The 20,950-nt window shown below is 39.7% G+C and overlaps 1 protein-coding gene across 2 annotated transcripts in view; it reads right to left on the bottom strand.

Annotated features, from left to right (window-relative positions):
- Positions 1–411: 411 nt before the first annotated feature.
- Positions 412–20,950, bottom strand: part of csnk1e (casein kinase 1 epsilon) — a 76,517-nt gene continuing 55,978 nt past the window's right edge. For both annotated transcript variants that reach the window (XM_003227149.4, XM_008120312.3), the window contains exons 6-11: positions 11,301–11,471; positions 9,371–9,519; positions 7,736–7,928; positions 5,646–5,785; positions 3,935–4,000; positions 412–1,937 (exon numbers count right to left, since the gene is read on the bottom strand). In XM_003227149.4, the coding sequence (XP_003227197.1) occupies positions 3,968–4,000; positions 5,646–5,785; positions 7,736–7,928; positions 9,371–9,519; positions 11,301–11,471 (686 nt within the window). In that variant the 3' untranslated portion in view covers positions 412–1,937; positions 3,935–3,967. The remainder of the gene's footprint in view (positions 1,938–3,934; positions 4,001–5,645; positions 5,786–7,735; positions 7,929–9,370; positions 9,520–11,300; positions 11,472–20,950) is intronic.

The following is a 20,950-nucleotide window of genomic DNA, read 5'->3' as shown; positions in this document are numbered from 1 at the left end:
TTTGAATGGAATTGACAATGAATGAAGACTTGGAAATGTCACTTAAAGCCAATTCATGTTTATGAACTTTGCATTTTTATCAACTTGAATATCAATCTAAAAAGATCATGATAAGGCCCTCTGAAGCTTCCATACATTATCTCTTCCTTAAGTTCAAAACACACACTACATATTCACAAAGTTCTTCCTCTATCAGACCAGTATCAGTGATAAATCTGAAGGCCAGGGTTAGCGTTATTTTTAGGTGTCCAAATGGTGTACATTCTCTTCCCAGTCAATCTTTTTCCTGGAACTTGGAAACAGAGCAAGGGGGAGGATATATGTAATGTTATACTTCCTGCCAGATTGGTGGCAAGGAACTGGTAGTGATGGGGGTGAGAGAAAGATGAGAAAAAAAGACAGATGCTTCAATCACTTTATCATTTTCTACTTTATTACTTCAAATTAACAACCACAATAAAGCTCAAAAAAGTCCAATATTTACACAGGAAAAAAGTACAAAATCCCCCCCAAAGTTCTTCAAGGTTTTTTTTCAGTTTTTTTAAAATTACAAAGTAATAAAAAGTTTCTTTTACTTTAATTAAAAAAAAGGAGAGAGAGGGAGACAGTCAGCAGGGTAAATAAATTAGGGGAAAACAAAACAAAACAGAAAGAAGAGCTGTGTGTTAAATAGAAAGAATAAAAAGAACCAAAAAGCCAAGCCCCACCCGCTTCCAATGGTTCCATACTGTCCAACATTTCTTTAAAAAATGTGCCAAGTTAGAGGCTGGAGGGCATGGTGACGACTGCTCCAATGTACAACCCAAGTCAGTTTTCTCGAATTTTAAAAAAAGTAAACCCCAAAATTTTAAAAAAATAAATGGGATAAGAAAGGAAGGTGGGAGAAACCTTTCAGTGAGGGAGGTTGTGCGTCTGGGGCTGGGTTGTCCTTCAAAAACAGGTGATGCCAGGAACAACCCTGCAATGAAAACCACTACTCCCCCCACTCCCATTTGACATAACCCCCTCCCTTTTCATCAACATCTTCCCCGTCTCCCGGGGAAGTAAGAAAAGAAAAGAAAAGAAATATATGAAACTAAACACACACAAACAGGGGTTTGTTTTCAAGAGAGAACCCCCGCACACACTGCCTGCCAGAGAAGCAGGTTTACATTTCCATGTCCTTCACATTTTGCTCCTGCCTTACGCAGCACATATCCTTCACCCACAGGGCACACAACTGCCACTATTGCCACTATTGTCTGCCTTATTGGTATGCCGGTGGCATTCCAACTGGCCCATGAATGCATGCAGTGGGGCAGCGGTGTCTTCTAGGGAAAGAAAGCCTGAAGATGCACAGTAGGCTCCTTCTGCTATTTTTTTCCCTTCAGAGGTGAGCGCCTGCAGTTAGCGTCCATTCGGAAATGAATGTCAAGCCACCTACTCAGGGCTGGAATTTTAAAGTCTTCGGGTAGGCCTCATTTTCCCCCTTCCCTGCCTCAAATAATTTAAAAATTATACCGGAAACCGTTCCATCTTTGACAAACTGAACCTAAAAAACAAACAAACCCACGGAATCAGGGAATTAGTCATTTGTTTTGAATGATACAAAACAGATCTGAAAAAAAAAAACAAGGGAAGGGGGAGTGGAAAGCAGGGTCGGCTGGCCATGGCCTGCTGGCGTGAGATGGGGGCAAGGCCTATGAGACGAAGCTGCATCACAGCAGCAGAGGTGGTTTTTAATTTTTTTCTTGCAAGGCTCCTGCATTGGTGACTTGTTGAAGGCAATTGGGCTCGGGAACGCAGTCGGCGATCTCAGAAAAGACATGGACGCCAGCACAGGGCAGGTCCGCTCCTTGTGGCTGGCGGGAAAAAAGTTGGGTTTTTTGTTGTTTTTTTCTTTTTTTTAATTGTTTTTTTGTTATTTTGTTTTTTAAAAGAAAAATACAGTGAAGACACTAGAAAAGAAAGGAAAGAAAGAATACGGTTAATCACTTTTCCTTTACAATATTAAGACAGTGGAAGTCTTATTACTGAAGTATGACAATTGTATATACTTGCACTTTTTTTTTTTCTTTCGTGTCAGGAGCAACCTGAGTCGCTTCTGGTGTGAGAGAATTGGCCGTCTGCAAGGACGTTGCCCAGGGGACGCCCAGATGTTTTGATGTTTTTACCATCCTTGTGGGAGGTTTCTCTCATGTCCCCGCATGGAGCTGGAGCTGATAGAGGGAGCTCATCCACGCTCTCCCTGGGTGGGATTCGAACCTGGCAGCCTTCAGGTCAGCAACCCAACCTTCAAGTTACAAGGCTTTAACCCACTACTCCACCGGGGGCTCCTACTTGCACTATAAGTCAATCTCATGTATAAGCAGAGGACACATTTGGGGGCCAAAATTATGGATTTTGAAATGATCATGGGTAAATTTAGGGTCATTTCATAGAGGAAAAGAAATTCTAGCACCATCTTAGGGTGCTGGCTGCCCCTGGTTGCCACCATTTTCTTGCCCAGGCATTAAAGAAGACCTTTTGCCTCTCTACTCAGAGAAGATTTTTTTTTTAAAAATACTATTATTTATATCTTGCATTTCCTCTCTTAAAAAGAAACTCATTGCTGCTAACAATACTAAATCAAGACAAGAATTAAGGTACAGTTATTCCACTGACTTTTAGATAAGATGACCCAGTTTTCAGATTTATACATAAGTATATACAGTACTTGTGCAATTGCAGTTACTCTTGTAAAACTCCTATACCTTTAATGGTGGTTGCACAAGAGGAAACGGCTGCGGATTAAGACATTAAACAGTTTTAGAATTAAAATGCGTAACAGTATACAGAGTCCTCCCTATTTCTCACTGTCAGCTTCAGAATATATTGGCAAGATAGGCATGCACTATTTTACATGTTGGAAAGCAACCAGAACAAGTTAAAGATGCTTGTCTTCTAAATGCTGGAAACGTCAGATGGGCTGAGAGGAGGGGGGGGGGGGTGTCTTTTATTTTCTGAGAAGACTAACTCCACATGTCAAGGAAAGAATAATGAAAGCAGCAGGTACTCCAACATTATAAGGAGGTTTCCCCCACATATTTTCCTGTTAATCTTTGGCGAAAAAAAATCTGCATTCAGTCTCTGTGACTGTGAAGCAAATCTGCAGAATTTCTATGGAATAGTTACAATGAAAGTATTGTAACAGGAGAGTTCTGAAGACCCTTAATAAGCAACTTTAAATAAACATTACATGTACTTATAAGGTTTTAAATCTTAAGAGGTCCACAGCAACAAAAGATATTTAAAGGGGTGCTGGGCAGGGCCGTAGCCAGAAAAAAAATTCAGGAGGGGTTTTGAAAATTTGGGGGGGGGGGGGTTGAACCCCTAGCACACACCCCTCCCCACTACAAACCTGTCAATATCTGCTTGAGATAGTGCCTGGAGGGACTCTTAATGTTTTGCGTCTCATAGACTTAGCATGGGGATTTGATTAACCAGTTAAAATTCATGAGTAAACCAGATTTGTTTTATAACCTGAAAAATTTCGGGGGGGGGGGGTTGAACCCCTAAAACCACCCCCTCGCTACAGGCCTGGTGCTGGGTAAAGAAAGGGTTGACAACTGCTGCCCTAACAGATATCTCAATATGCCTAGGGCTTCATGTTTACAAAGTCCTATACAGTACTGTAAAGTTTGTTGTACCATTATACACTAGTCTGAAGTAGTTACGTCCAATGTTGTAGGAAACTGTTCTAGAACATGCAATTGGTCTGAAATATGACAAAATCCTTTTCCAGCCAAGGCAGAATCTGTTTGAACCTTATATCACAGGTTTTTAATCACAGATCACTGTCTATCCCACTTCCCCAAGTATAAGAAGTTATCCTTGCAGTAAATGAAGAAAGGCAGCATGCTGAAACATCTAACTCAGCAAACTTGTAATTCTGCTCTACAATTAAGACACTCACCTAAGCAAACACTGGTCCGGTGGAATCCACTTTTCATTTCCCCAGGTGATCAAATGGCACACTTGTCTGAAAACAAATAGTCATAGAAGTGAGTAGGCTGTCAAAGGCAACCATAGAAAGGACAAACTGTATGAGTGAAAACAAATGCTGTCCAAGAACTTCCCAGTATCAGAGTGCAGAAAAGTTATTTCTGTACTGTATCTTTGAACCCCTCAGGAAGAATAGCTACTGGCCATGCAGGTTGGGGAATTCTCAGAGTTGTAGTTCAAGACAGTAATGTGCCTAAATTCAAATGTTATAGGCCAAATGTACATTCATCCATAAATTAATTTAAAAATAGAGAACTATGTCCTGTTTCCTGCTGGAATCAATAGAGCAATACGAATAGTTAGAATGGACTCTTAGCTACAGCTACTTCCAGGTTCTTCAGATTGTAAAACTGGTCAAAAATGCGGACATCCTCCTGATATGTGACACTCTGGAAAGGCCATCTTGCCATTAATGCTTGCATTTATGCACTTGTTCTTAGCCACTCCCCATAGGGCTTGGCTTCCAGACCTTTGCTCATTCTGGTCACCTGCATCAATCTTGTCAGTATCTTTCTTGAACTGTGTGCCCAAAGCTAGACGCAGTATACCAGGTGCGGTTTGACCAAAGCAGAATAGAATAGGTACTATTACAGTAGAGTCTCGCTTATCCAAGCCTCGCTTATCCAAGCTTCTGGATTATCCAAGCCATTTTTGTAGTCAATGTTTTCAATATATCATGATACTTTGGTGCTAAATTCGTAAATACAACAATTACAACATAACATTATTGCGTATTGAACTACTTTTTCTGTCAAATTTGTTGTATAACATGATGTTTTGGTGCTTAATTTGTAAAATCATAACCTAATTTGATGTTTAATAGGCTTTTCCTTAATCCCTCCTTATTATCCAAGATATTCGCTTATCCAAGCTTCTGCCGGCCCGTTTAACTTGGTGAGACTCTACTGTACTTTCCTTTTTCAGACACTATACATTTAAATTAAGTACATTTGGGTATAATATATGTAGTGGTTCCAAGCACAGCTAAATACACTTGAGCACAATCCAAATAAACTCAAAGGCAGATTACTGAAATAGGACTACCTTGATAGGGGATTAGCAAATTTGCCTTCTGCTAATGTGGGCAGACAAAAGTGCAGAAATCTACAGTACAATAACTGGAATGACTATCTGATGACTTCCCAGTACACTTCAAGGTACTATTGTTAATCTATAAAATCTCATTACATATTTTGACAGAAACACAAACTGGCAGCAATGGTGCTTTCTATTGAAAGTATTTGGGGAAGGGGCTGCCTTTTATGAGAATACATTTCACACAAAGATTCTGACTAAAACTGTTTCTTATTATGAAAAGTACTGAAGCACAGCTGTTCTAGTTGTCAGGCTGGTCTGGCAGAATTTGTAATTATACATAGCTGGATTTGAGTAATTTCTACCATTTTATGCAATGATGTAATGGCTATAATTTTCAGCAAAGATTACGTTAAAGAGCCTCTCACAGAAACAATTTGGCATCTGCTAGAGTTACCAAATTAAAGTGACTTGGTGGAATTTTAACATTAAAGTTGCTTAATCCAATGGTTTGCTTAATCCAACCACACTGTATGATCCAAGCAATGCAAGCAGGCCCAGGTCAACAAATTTTAATAGAAACCTACCTGTGATGCTGAAATTCGTGACACCTCTTGCCGACCTGTGAGGTCAGAGGAGGAGATGTTGGCAGGGGCTCCTCGGTGTAACCTCATGCTGACCTTCCGCTCCCTGTCCACTCGTGAAATTGCTCGAGGGGAAGTGTTTCCTGAAAAGCGAGGATAAGTATTTATAACATAAGCAATATATTGAATTTTTTCAATTCTAAGACAGACTTTTTCTTATATAATCATCTCTAAAAATGGGGTGCACCTTACAATCAATGGTGCCTTACAGTCAAAGAAATACGGTAAGTTAAAGAGAAGAAGAATGAATGGCAATTGAACCCAAGAGCTTACAATTTAAAACTAACAGTGGGGAATCAGGCTCAAACATAGTGGTCATGATTTGACCGTGGTGGCACTTTCAGTCTGACCTCTTTCATAAGGCTACGTGGCTAAGGTGGGCAGGAGAAGAGTCACATTCACCACTTTGAAATCACTGGAGGAAAGATGAGGGAGAAATGTAGCTAACAAATAATACAAACAGAACAAAAACCAACAAATGTTCAGGCTTTATTTTAGTTGGGAATGAGTTTCAAAAAAAACATGCAACTAGATGCTTGGTTTTCCTTGCCCTGATACTCGAGGCTAGCATACTGGCTTTCATTATCATTAAACATGGTATCCTTCTGGGTTGTCTTACTGGGATGGGACTGGGAGACACTGTCTTATAGTGGCTCTGATCCTTCCTGGATGGCCATACCCAGAAGATGGTGAAGGTGACTCCTGTTTGAACCCTTGGCCACTGACCTGTGGGGGTTCCTCAGGGTTCTGTTTTGTTCTCCATGCTGTTTAGCATATACATGAAACTGCTGGGAGAGGTCTGGAGCTTTGGAGTATGATTCCACCTATATGCAGATGACACCCAGCTCTACTGCTCCTTTCCACTGAATGCCAAGGAAGCTGTCCTGACCCTAAATCAGTGCCTGTCATCAGTAATGGACTGGATGAGGGCAAATAAATTGAAACTTAATCCAGACAAGACAGAGGTACTCCCGATCAGTCAGAAAGTAGACCAGTGAATAGGGATTCAGCCTATGCTGGATGGGGTCACACTCTCCCTGAAGACAAAGGTTCAGTTTGGGGGTCCTCCTGGCCTCGGCATTGAACCTGGAGGTCCAATTAAAACTTGTGCGCTAACTGCACCTGTTTCTTGAGAAGCCAGATCTGGACACAGTGGTACATGCCTTAGTTGCATTCCATCTGGATTATTCTACGTGGGGCTGCCTCTGAAGAGTTCTCAGAAACTTCAGCTAACGGGCTGGCTACATGAAGTGGACAAACCCCGTTGCAGCAGCTCCACTGGCTGCCAGTCTGTTTCCGAGCCGGGCTGTGGCACAGGCTGGAAAGCAAGCCAGCTGCAACAAATCACTCTGACCAAGAGGTCATGAGTTCGAGGCCAGCCCGTGCCTGCGTCTTGTCTCTGTTCTATGTTATAGCATTGAATGTTTGCCTTTATGTGTGCAGTGTGATCCGCCCCGAGTCCCCTTCGGGGTGAGAACGGCGGAATATAAATGCTGTAAATAAATAAATAAATAAATTCAAAGTGTTGGTTATGACCCTTAAAGCCCTACACAGTTCAGGTCCAGGCTATTTGGCTGACTGCACCCCCTTGTAAGAATCCGCCCGGGTCTTCTGTAGAGGCCCTTTCTCTCAGTCCCACCTCCATTTCAAGCTTAGTTGGTGGGAAGGAGAGAGTGGGTCTTTTTGATGGCTGCCCCTCAACTCTGGAATTCCCTACCCAGGGAAGCCGGAATGCCCTCCTCCTTGCTGTCCTTCCAGCAGCAGACTAAAACCTTTTTATTCAGACAGGCTTTTAAAGATGAAAGTTTTTAAGATCAATTCAGAAATGCTGTGGTTTTTAACTTTGAATTTGTTTTAATAGATTTTAACTGGGGATTTAAAAATAGTTTTTAAATCCTGTTTTCATGTTCGTATGTTTTAAATGCTTATACTGATGCATTTATATTAAGCCACTTTGAGTCCCCTTCGGAGGAGAGAAAGCAAGATATAAATAAATATAACAACAACAACAACAACAACAATATTTTACTCGCCAGACTGCTGGATGCGGGAGGTGGGTGTGGACGCCATGGGCTCAGCGACATTGCGGAGGCGGTTAGCTGTGGCTCCGGCAGGAGGCCCAGGGGGCAGTGCCCGTGTGGCAGAACCTCGGAGCTGCCCCATCCGCTCCTCTCTCTCGTGCTCTCGCCGCTCCCGATCCATGTCTTCAGGATTCCGGGCCGCTCCCTGAAAATCAAACGCCCCCCAAGTCATTTAGACTTTAGCAACAAACAAAGAGGGTCCAACCATTTCATTCCTATAACCATTGTAAACTGCAACAATCTAGTAAGATAGGGAGGGAAACACTTCCTTGAATTCCACATGCTGAATCATGTAGAAGAGTTTAATTTGCAAGCTGACTTGGATTTTGATCTTGGGGGAAAGGGATGCAAATAAAGATGGTGAAACTGTAACATCAACAGTGGTATTTGATAGAAAAGGGTGTGTGTACTGGACCAAAAGGGAGTTGGAGCCTCAAACAATTGGAGGGCCACAGATTGTGCAGGCCTGTAATAACTAGATCTCCACTACCTTCTATTTCATTGGTCATAAAGTACAAAAACTCTTTTGGATGATTGACAAGCTCTTGGAACATGTTCAAATAAATGACAAAGTATTTTAGAAAACTTGGTTCAGCTTTTGGATCAAGCTACCATGGTGCCTCTTGGACTGTGGTATCATAAAGCTGCCAAATTCAGTTCAGAGTTTGAAAATGTTCCTTAGGACTATTGTTCCTAGATTTTTCATCAGTATGGATCATGGGAGTTGATCCGAAAAAGTAATCTTTCAAAGCTCTGTCACAGCCTAAGAGGCAATCATGCAGAACACAATAGTGCTGGAAATTCAGTATTTAGTCTAAGCCTGTGATTTTCTGAGTTTTTTTCTCAAGTTTCTTTATACTGTCACAAAATACTCTGAACAGCTTTTTACGAGGAAAATATAATAATAATAATAATAATAATAATAATAATAATAATAATAATAAGAAGAAGAAGAAGAAGAAGAAGAAGAAAAAATCTGTAGACCGCCCTATCTCCCCGAAGGGACTCAGGGTGGTTTCCAACATGTATGGCAAATATTCAATGCCAAATTTATATAGAAGTCAAGACTGGAGGATATGGAATTCTACACCAGATTAAATATTTCTTATTGCATAAAGCAGCTGCAGATATGTAGGAACACACATTCCAATACTAAGAATGAACAACTTGAACTACATTCTTGATGCAGTCCAAGAAACAGTTGCCAGATTGGAGAAAAAAAACAGGAAATGCTTACTCATGTAAACATGTTTTAACATAAAATGAAAGCAATTGTTTGAAGCATGTTAAGTTCTAATGGAAGAGCATCCCACATAGTAGCCAGGATTAAAGCCTATTAATATGTACATTTGCTGTTGCTATACACCTTCAAATCAATTGTGACTTATGGTGACACTATGAGTGTTTTCTTAGCAAGGAGATTTGTCACTGATTTCCCCTGAATATGGTCTATAGCTCCTAGTATTTTCTAAAGGTTTTCATTTCAAGTACTGTATTAACCAAGCCTGAATTTGTTTAGTTTTCAAGACTGGTCAAGATCTATTCCATACTCCACCATAAAACAAAACTAAAGTTAGAGTTACTTACAAATTTAAGCATGTTCCAGTCAAACACGTAGTCATAGGAGAAACCCTGGCGGTGGAAGAGGTTGCGAAACAGTTGCCTCAGATAAGAGTAGTCTGGTTTGTCGTCAAATCGCAACGAGCGGCAGAAGTTGAGGTATGTAGAGAACTCAGCTAGGAGAAGAGAAGGCAAAGGATTTATCTTAAAACAACACTATCCAAAAAGGCACTGCTAATCTTTCCATTGCTTTATGTAAGGCTCCCTTTTATAAGTCCTCAAAACATTACTTTAGAGCAGTATCGTGTATGTATGCTCATTCTGAACACTATAGTTGGCCCATCAAACTCACTGTGGTAAACCTTTGTTCATTCTGCATTTAGTTAATTTTCAAACCAAGGTCAAAAGGTAATGAGGAAGACAGTGAGAGAGAAAACTACAGAAGTCCAGCATTCCTCTTTTGAGACTTGTTTTGGCCTCTTAATTATCAGAGACTAAGTAGGATGGGATCATAAAGTTGTACTACCCTCATTTTGAATTTTTCTGTCACAACAGGTCGGATATATTTGCATAGTCAGGAGGTTTATGTTGGCTTGGGCCTCATCTGAAATAGTAACTTTCATATAAATATCCTCCTTGAGGTTTTTTTTTTGGAATTAGGTTTACCCAAATGCACAGAAAAATATATTGCACCCAGACTGTTATGCCACCCCTCTGATAGCAGTACTCCTCATATTCATAGAAAAGAGGGTTTCAAAATGGTACCATAATCTAAAGGACTAGTCATCTTAGTCCAAGTCTTATATGCTATTAAGTACATGCAAGTGTTACTGAAAATGCATTGCATTCACTTGTGACATAAGCATAAAAATATCCATGCTATGCAGCTGCCTTCACCACTATGGCACTCACAAGCTTGCTGCATCCCCCCACTTTTCCTTCCTCTTTTATGCTGAGTGTGCTGTGAAGTGAAGCACTGGCTTTAAGCCATCCAGCCATCTTTCATTTCCCAGAAAACCTTGGGGCAATTTCTAAGTGTTAAAGGGGGAACGGAATAGAGGAGGCAGCAATATCTGCTAAGTGGGAGAGCAGAGATGTAGATGACAGCTGAATAGCTTTTGGGGACAGTTGGGAGGAGATGCTGAATCATACAGAACATGACCCTACTTGATGGAATGTCAGGGAGGTGTATGATGAAAAAGAGGACCCATGGTGCTGATCTTGACAGAAAGGATTTGAGTATCTGATTCTATTCAACCACATTTAGATAGTGGTACATCTCAGCCTTGGGCCAGCTAGTTGTCTTACTGCTGTGGGGTTCAATACAGACAGCTCTTGTTCATTTAACAGGTTAGCATTCTCGAAAACTGGAAATTGTAAAAATGCAGAAACCTATGTTGCGTTTTTGTAATAATTCAAGTTTAATTTGGTTGATTTTAATTTGGTTTTATTTCAACAAATGACGGAAGAGCAGGTCTTGCATTGAATATACGGGTTCTGGGTAAAATTCTAAATGGCTGAAAAAGCATGTTGTCGAAGATGAGGGAAGCCTTAGTGTAATTTTGTATTTTTAGTTTAAACATTTGCCTTTTACTCAATTGCCTGAGGTAAGTCAACGATCAGTAATTTTTGCAATAGCTTTCACAGCTACTGTTTTTAGATGGCCACTAGAGGCAGTGTTTGTTGAAAAAATACAATTGTTGATCCAGTATTTTGCATTTGAAGGACAAACAACATTTTTTCTGGTTCCTATGTTCACAGTAGGGTCATGCAACATCTGTGAAGACTATAAATCTGAGTTTTTTTTAATAATACACACAGATGAAGTGTTTAAGAGAAATTGAAATATGCAGAACTTAGAAACATTGCTTTCACTGGGAGCTGCAAGGCCAATGCGAACACATGCAGAAGACCCCAAACACACACTGGCACATACAAAAGTGCTCAAAAATCTTACAAGGGTAGCCTTTGCAGAGCACCTCGATGGGCGTTGACATCTTTTTCTCACTGATACGCTCATATTTCTGGCGTTTAGTAGCAGCCTTCAGACCTTGCCAAGGCAGTGAGCCAAGGTTGAAGTACATTAGCACATAGCCCAAGCTCTCCAAATCATCACGGCGACTTTGTTCTGCAAAGAGAGGGACGCATACACATAGATATGAGCAAAGATGTTCCAGCAACAGCTCAAACAACGTCATAAAGGGGGAGATGGAAGAAAAAACAAGAGACACATGCAGGAAAGCTCTAGAATACAGAGCTTGGGCAACACTGCCAAGAATCCAAGCATGTATTTATATTTGCAATCTGTGTTTAGTGCTCATCATTGCTGAGAAAGTCCTGTGGAAATTTCAGCTCTAGGCAAAGCTTTCTATGTTGCGCAATTCCATAAGTCAAAAAAAGCACTGAATGTGGTGCTTTTACACAAATCATCTGAAGTTTTCAGCTCTTGTTTTTTTAAAAAAGTATACAGCCTTATAACTGCAAAGAAGATTAAAATTGTATGTGCAACAATGCAAGAAAACACTGCAGCTTGCCCTGTTACACTGGCAAAACTCAGGTTGATGGGGGGGGGGGGGGGGGGGAAGCACAAGTTATGGCACAACCAGATCTGCGTATCTTAAAAAATCATTTTTCCTTTAATTTCTGCATAAAATCTGGAAGAAAACCCAGTGCTGTGCTCACTTGCCCATTTGCCTGAAGGATTACACCTATCAAACCACAATTTGCAGCACAAATGTCTGTGTTGTCTTCTCACTCACACCATTTTACAGAACAGTCACTACTTATGAGGCTTTTTTGTTAAAACAAAAAGCAACTTCAAGAGAGTGATATTCATAGGACTGACTGTAGCAGTAGTAGCACTGAAAATCAGATTTTTCATGATTTGGAATTTTATCTCAATTTTGGTAGCTTGCAATTTGATTTCACAATAACACCAACAAATTCTCCAGTTAAGAGGCAGGTATCTAATCTGTTCTTTCATTAATGCATACTTTAAATTAAACGGCATGTTCACATGTTTTTGACTGGAAAAGTGTAAATAACGTAGGGGGATAATTTTTGCTTAGCGATGAAATTTTCTTTTGGTGAATTAAATCAAGAAGACAGGACAACTTCATACATGTTGGAAAAAGATAATAATGTAATTTTTTTTTTAAAAAGAGAGAGTCGAAATTCAACTTTGTCCCAAGTAGACAAGGACTAATAAATTAATGAAATTAGTTAAGTGTTGACTTAACCATGTTCCAACTGATTCAGTAGGTTTACTCTAGTAGGAAGCAACAACTGGATTTAAGGCTGCATTTGTTTAAATGTCAGATGGCTAGACTACCTTTTGACTCAAAGTAACATGCCCCCTGGTGTTTAGCCTTCTGCTTTTTCATGTTTGTTACTCTTTTCAACAATTTTCAGTGGCCCACGCTTTCTTCCTCAAACCCAAATCCTCTCAAAGCAGAAGAATACTCAGTGTTAGAAAAAAGCACAACTGCAAATCTTATGACATAAGAAGTGTGCAAGTCTTTTAATAAAAAAACCCATTGTTTTAAACAGCAACAACAGAATACCCTTGCAGTTAACTTTGACACAGGAAAGAGTGCACTAAGTAAACATCAGCATCCTTAAGCTTACTGATATCTATGGACTTAAGCATGCTTTACTTTGATGGACTGTAGCCTTGATTTTTAACGCTTGGCCGCTGGTATCGAATTTGCTAAGAAAATTTCTTGCTCTGTAAAGATATCTCCCCTCATATCTGTGCCATTTGCCTGTTGTAATCATATCACAAAAATTGGAACAAAAGATTAAATAATCTAAATGATCAGAGAAATAACCACCATCCAAACCCCAGGGCATAGCTTCAATCTAAAAGCAAAGGCTTATGTGAATAAAATTCACTGTACTATTAGCATGAAGGGAATAGTATACAGGTGTGCTTTGAAAAACAAACAATCACATGCTATTAGCCTAGTATAGAGGCATCCCAAGCACACTCTCACAGAACAGTCTAATTTATTAAAGTTTAGAGCAGGTAATCATCTATTTTGGTCCAACTTTATTCTCTCCAGGGAGTGGCCAAAAAGAAACCTCAGCTTAGGAAGGTTTTTAAACACAAAGAAATTGTAGGATTAGGAGAGTGGTTCAGATCTGTGCTCAGCTCACAAACCTTAGTGATTAATCTGGTTTGCTAGCATTTTTAAATTAGGGAGGTACAACTTATATCCCTCTAGCTATATGATGTTAGTACCCAGCATCCCTCAACACTGACTAGAGCTGATGGGAGCTGCAACCTGGCAACAGGTGAAGGTCTACAAGTTTTCTGCCTCTGCTTTAAGTTTTTTGTTTCATGTCATAAAGACAGGTGCTGAGGGTGATATCAACAAGAGAGCAATGAACATATTCTGTGTCTCCATTTGCCCCCTTCACAGCCTCTTCCCTAATCTCACCCTGACCCTTTTTTCCAAGCTCAGCCAAGAAAGAAAAACAAAACATACTCTTCAGATAATTAGGCCAGGGATGGGCAAATCCGTCCACATCAGATTCTATCCCCCCCCCCCAAACTAGTTCATCTATTTGCATTCACTTGGGATTTATTTAAAAGGCAGGGCAAAAGATTATTATTTTTGATTTGTTTATGCCCTTCCTGTTCTCCAAAGATTTCTGGGTGCCTACAGTGAAAAAATAAGTAACAGTTAAAATATCCCCCTCACTTAAAACACATGCACTCGTAGTAGAGAGGGGGAGAAATCACATAACGGCTTTTTAAAAAGCATAGACCTACATCCAGATAGATAGGACATTTCAGTCCTGCAGACGCATACCTTTTTGAAGAATTGATACAAAACCTAACCTTCATGGTAAGCATTTTATATTATTGCCACCTAAAAAACCAAAAACAATGACCTCCTTTACAAACAAAAACAGCTAGGAGAAATGCATCATTGCAGCTACCCAAAAGTCATTTTAGTTGCATTCTTTGCAATACATACACATTTTATATACATCTTTCCTTAAACACATTGTAATTTTATTTTTAAAAAATTGGATTTCATAGATGAGTTTTTCTGTGTGTTTCTCTCTCCTCTTCCTCAAGAGAACTGCTCTCCAAAAATCCAGAGAAGTCTGATACCAAAGGAAAACTGCATGTTTGCATATTGATTTGGTAAATGTGAATTAAGTAGGTCAAAGTTAAAACGGGATAAAAATGCCTTCCCAAATGGAGAGGAGCAGAGAGAAAGCAGAGCATGCATCCTCATCTCTGTACCCCTTTATTTCTTACATTCTCTTAGGTTATGTCCAACTGATCAATCAACAGGTTTCAACCAACAGATTTTAACCACCTATTGCTGCCTTTCCGGGACAACAATATTCTAAGGGTTTCTAGGGGAAACATCCACTTTTCATTGCTTCTCTCTACAATAGAAGCCATTTTGTATCATAAACAGGAATGAAACTCTGCAGTGTCCCAGTTCAAGCCTCATGCTTCTTCCAGTGTCTTCTTCACATTTGCCAACTCTTCATACCACAGACTTTAAGATGAGGCTGGCCCCCAAGGGTCACACACACATTTCCACTTTTTGCTTCCTTGGGCAACATGAGCCTAGAAGGTTTTTTAAAAAATTTCAAATGACTTCCAGATCATAGAAACGTAAGTGGAAGAAACCACAAGGGTCATTCAGTCCAACCCCTCCTGCCATGCAGTAATACAGTCAAAGCACTCCTGACAGATGGCCATCTAACCTGCTTAAAAAACCCAGAGAAGACTCCACCATGCTCCCAAACAGCATATTCCACTGCCAAACAGTTCTTACCATCAGGAAGTTCCTCCTAATGTTTAGGTGGAATCTCTTCCTGCAATATGAATCTATTGCTCCATGTCCTAGTTTCTAGAGCAGCGGAAAACAAGCCTTCCCCTTCTCAATGTGACATCCTATCAAAATGTCCACACACTCCAGGGAAGTGTCTGGTGGGGGGGTTGAATTTTTTTACAGGTATGTGTGGGCCCTCAAAATCTCAGGGGCGGGGGGAGATACTGTCTTCTAGCCTGCTCATCAACATGGAAAAATTAGGGTGAAACCATACAACCACACATACATCAATCCCAAATGCTTGTAAGGGGTGGATGGGATGGAAGACTTTCCCAGAGCTTGAGATGTTAATTTTGGGGCAAGTGTCAGCATCCTTCAGTCAGCATGTTGACTGGCATATTTTTTTCCAAGCTCTGGGATTGATAGCTAAGCAGCTGTAGTCAGGATGTGGTGTGTAAACAGTTGCTCTGCACATATCCTCACTCTGGGCTTGCCTGTCCCTAGCTGGTGTCAATTCCAGACTATGACAGAAATGGAGAGGAGAGCAGCAGATGGGAAAAGACTCACAAATTCTACCTCACCCCTTAGTAAAGTTTGCCAATGAGATTAATTAAAAGACCTGGGCCTACCATAAAGAGAAGGTGTTACCCCCTGCACATCCTTGCCCTTCCCACTACTCTCTTTTATTGTAGTAAATGAAAGACATCCCACCAGTCGTTTGGTAATAACCTTTACCATGTTCAAGCATTGGTCTGCCAGTCAAAGGCAGACAAATTACAACCAGCCCTCCACATTCAACGGGGTTAAAGGCACAGGATTCCCACAAAAATGAAAAAGCACAAATGGCCGTTTTAAGAGATCAATCTAGAAATATCTAGTTTCTCCAGCATGACACTACGGTCAACTTCTGCCAGATCATATTGGAGGATCTACAAATTCCTAGAACCGTGTTCTCCTTAGGAATGACTCTATAACCTGGCTGAAGTTGATCATAAGAGTCATACTGGAGGACCTAGTGATTCCTAACATATTAATCAAATCCACAAATGTGAAGGGCTGACTGTACATTTCATAACTTTTAACCATTTCCCATGAGTTATTCAACATTAGCCCTGCATGCAGACATCCATGTATTAAGTGGTGGCCTTCAATGAAGAAGCATATGTAACAGCCACTGCTTGTAGATAGCTTTCTATAGAATAGGAACGCTGAAATGGCTGAACATTTCTTTGGACTGAAAGGCAGTATATAAAATAAATAGTGTATACATCACAGTTCAAATAGGATGGCGCGCACCTATCCAGCAGTGTGATGCCTCTTTTACATTAATCAAGGCTTGTGCCACCGCTCCAGCTTTAGCAGGAACAGTAAGCAACAAGGTGTTCGAAGCATCAGGGAGAACAGATGTTTTTTTAATTGCTTAAATTAAAAATGGGATCTTCTGAAAGACAAAAGAACCAGCAATTCAAGTTCAATCCCACCTCAGAGCTCCTTGGACTTGACAAGAGTTAAGCTGCTTGTAATGCAGGCTGGTTTTATGTAAGATCCAGTAATGTCCTAGTAGGAGACAAAGTGGTACAATGTTCAACTATGACTTTGGTGGCCAAAATTCAAATCCCACTTGATCAATAAACCTATTGGGTGACCTTGGGCAAGTCATACTCTCTTGGCCTCTAAAAAAAGCAGCAGCAAATCTCTTCTGAACAAATCTTGCCAAGAAAACCCTGTAACCTGTTAATCTTAGGACCACTATAGATCAGAAATGACTTGAACATACACAACAACAACTTGTCCTACACACCGAGCAATCAAAATCAAGAGAAACTCTTCTAAGGATCAGTTTGAAAAATGTCTTTCTCAACTCCCAGAATCCCCCAGACGACAAGGAATTATTTATGCTAATAATGTGTCATTATTTTGGCATGAAATATCTGTAACTGCTAGACGGCCTGTTAAATAGGAAAGGTCTAGGACTCTGCTTGGTATTCCCTGGCAGATGTGTGTGTGGCGGGGATATAACACAGAGAATAAATTACAAGCATGTGAAAAGAAATCACTAGTATATTTATACACCAGTCCTCCAGACAGGGTCTGTTACAGACACTTTCCTGGGTACCTTTGGGTGTCTATTTCAGTTATCATGAGCTCCAAAGGGTGCAGGAAAGGCTGGAAGTCATCTTCTGAGCATCCAGAAATTGCTTGGAATGTGTGAATCAAGAGGCTAAATTTTCAAGGCTCCTTCCAGTTTAAAAAAACCCCAAGTTCCTGCAGAATCAGGCTTAAGGGTCCACCCAAATCTTGCCATCTACATATCATTTTCTTTTCTAGCTTATTTTCTTCAAATGTCATTAAATATCCACCCTGCCTGTTTTCTGGATGGGATAATACTTCCACTGTGCATTCAAATGAACATTCTTTACATTCACAGCCAAGTAAATTCAAAAGAACAGAATGCAGTTCTTTTCCTCCTCCCTAAAATCACATGGAAAGATGACTGAATAAAAGTTTACTAGGCAGCCAAACCCATGAAGCCAATCAGACACAAATGCTTACATTTATCCCAACCTTGCTAACTGCAGGACCTGTGTTTTTCTTTTTTAGAACCAAGCTCTGAATAATTGTAATTTTTTGTCAACCATCCAAATAAAAGCTTTGTAGGTTCCAATTATAGTTCCTGTCTCGACTCTTTACAAGACTGGACAATCCATTTGGGCCTGCCCCATACCAAGTTTCTCAAACCATTATTCTTAAAACGTTTCAGTAATTCAGGATTGGTGTTAATGCAGTCTGCCTGTCTGTCCAAAGACAGACAACAATATATGACGGACATGCTGCATTTAGCCTAGGGTATATGGAATTGGTAAGCCTGCCTAAAATAGATCATGGCATGCTAGTTAAGTAAATCTCTAGCCCTGAATAATATTCCAGAACATGATTTGGAAGTCCAGTGGCTGTGCTATTTTCTTTTAAAACTAAGAACCTTAGTTGTAACTACAGCTTTTAAAAGTAAAATATGATTTACTTCTACCAGATCATACTGGAGGATGGATCTACAGGGTATGGAAGACAGTTTGAAATAACTCCTTCAAGACGTATTGACAAATTTCATTTACTAACTATGAAGATCCTTATTCTGAGACTATGAGCTAGTATGTCATAGACAGACCAAGGCTAAACTTTCCTTAAGACAGAGGTGGGTAATGGCATGAGGGCCAGGGGTCATTTTTCCTCCTAAGCTCCATGGAGGAACAGCAAACCCAAATATCTCAATTTATTTTCTGTAATACCTTTGAAAATTGCAACAGGAAGTTAAATTGCATCATTTCTAGTTATCATTTTGAGAGAAACTGCAGAAGAAACATATTTGGGGATAGTACACTGTTGTGGGCACCTTTTGGAGGTAGGGGAATTTTGCATCTTTTTACACATTTGGAGGGCCTTCTACAATATTTTGGAGGGCAAAAGTTTCTGCAAATTGCGACCACCTTTTAAAAAATTGGATTGGGGTTTTTAAGAAACTGGCGGGAGATTCATTGTCACAAAAATTGAGCGCAGGGATAAGGATAATAACACTAGCCCTATAGGCATCTCAAACCAACAATTTCCTGGAAAACTCACAGCAACCCAGTGATTCCAACCATGAAAGCCTTCGACAACACAATTTCAACATTGTTTCAGATTCCTTGGATGATGATGATATTTATTTGCCATTGTTTCCATCTTAATAGGGATTAGCTCACATTACCTTCTTCCTACTAATCAAAGCCTTAGGAGAACATTGGGGCATTCAATTTCCAGAGGCATTAACCACATCCAAGAATCCTGGCTAAAGGCTTATATGGATCAAGTGCAAACAACAAAGCTAGTCATTAGTCTGTGGACTGGGGATAGGTTAGTTCAGGCCTGAACTACCTGTGACCCTCCAGCCGTTCTAGCCTCCAACTTCCAGAAGCCCTAGCCAACTTATCCAATGGCCAGGAATTCTGGGAGTTGGAGGCCAAAATAGCTGAAGAGCTGCAGGCTGTACAGGCCTGAGTCAGCTGATGTAATTCATTAGCTGACCCAGGAGTACCAAAGGGAAAGATTTAAATCCCTTGTACTCTTCATAAATAGGAATCCACCTACAATCAGTTTTATATTGCTGGTAACATGGTCACACAGCAAAGGCAATAGCAAGAACATAGTTATTTGAAGGAAGTAACATTCCCCACTCTGTTGCCCAAAGTCAATATAAATAAATACAATCTGATGCAACTAATCATCACAATCATAGGCTGAAAAGAACCTCCAACACTCCAGACAGAAGCATCACTGCTTTAATCAGTTGCAAAATAGTGTTGATATTCTGCAGACCAAGCATGTAATTATCTAAAAATATTCTATGAAATACACGTATTAAAATATATTTCTACAAAATACATATTAAAATTCACAAAACCAAGATTAAACATACGATACAAGTTTAAAATTAGTGATTTAGTGGTGCTATAGTCTAGAACAGAAATGAAAACATTTTGCATCTTCAGAACTTTGAGTGACTTGTATACATCAAGTGGCAATAACCACAACTACTACCTCTTAAAATGTTGGTTCAGTTTCAGATTGCCATTGAAAGATCCTACACATTTATCTAATCTTTTGAAAAAGGCAGTCATCTAAGTACTGAAGCCAACAGAGTAAATTGTATGTATATTGTGTGAATAAGTGTTTAAAAGAGCACTTGTTCATGCATTGCATAATTAATTGTGCTAGGTCCACAGCTTAGATGGCTTTTCACCAACTTAAATCACCGAAGGATCTGAGATTTAGTACACTAAAAGACATTTTATGTCTGACTCTTTTCAGGCAATCTGTGACATTACAAGCCATCCTGCAGAACTAAAAGGCAAAATACTCTTAATTCTCCCTGTAGGGGAAAGATGCCCAATCCCCAGTTGCCTCTTTCTGTACTAACTTCCTAGTTTCCTTATTTTCATTTCAAAAAAGAGTAACAACCATAGCACAAAAGTAATTTGCCTGGATATAAAATATTGTGACTACACCGGTCAGATGGTTTGTAAAATCTTAGAACTAGTTCCAACTACTGTAGTTTAAAGCAATCAAAACACATAGTTAAATGAGTGCCTGGATTATTTGTGCAGCTAAAAAAGTATCTGGGAGTCTTGAAAGATCAGCTAGTAGAATAACCATTGATGTACTGTTCCTGTTCCATAGCTTGGAGGTAAAAAAATGAACATTATCTGTAATTTTGCTTTATTTTCCAACTATTTTTATCCAATTATTTATATTTGAATTGTCTTATGGCATGAAGTTACAATAAAACCCACAAAAGGTCTGTTTTACTGAAATAACTGCATCTACAGAAGCAGGAAAACCTATACTTTTCCAAAATACATCTGTTGAAGATGATGTATTGATTTAGTATTATTATTTCGAGTAGAAACTTCTATAGAAAAATTTAGAGATGTATGTGAATGAGAAGGTAACTATTCTGATCCAGTTATCAGTCAAGGAAATGTCAGGTTACTTTACGTAGAAGCGTGGACTGAACAAAATTGTAATTATTCCTGGTCAAAGTTTCCGATTTTGATTTTGACACAGCATTTGCTGTATTTTCTGACTTTCTAGATAGTCCTATACTACCATGTGAAAAAGCACTGACTAGCCTAGAACTACAAGAAAAGGCAATTTTAATAAATAATTCCATTAGCCAGCAACAAATTTAATCACGCATGCAAACACACATATATGCATCTATACACCCCTAAGTATGGTCCTGGTGAAATCACAGTTCTTTCTGGAA

Source organism: Anolis carolinensis, chromosome 5 (genome assembly GCF_035594765.1).
Source record: "Anolis carolinensis isolate JA03-04 chromosome 5, rAnoCar3.1.pri, whole genome shotgun sequence".
NCBI classification, from domain to species: domain Eukaryota; kingdom Metazoa; phylum Chordata; class Lepidosauria; order Squamata; family Dactyloidae; genus Anolis; species Anolis carolinensis.
The sequence above is the reverse complement of the archived record's forward strand: the minus strand, read 5'-3'. Positions and strand labels throughout refer to the sequence as shown.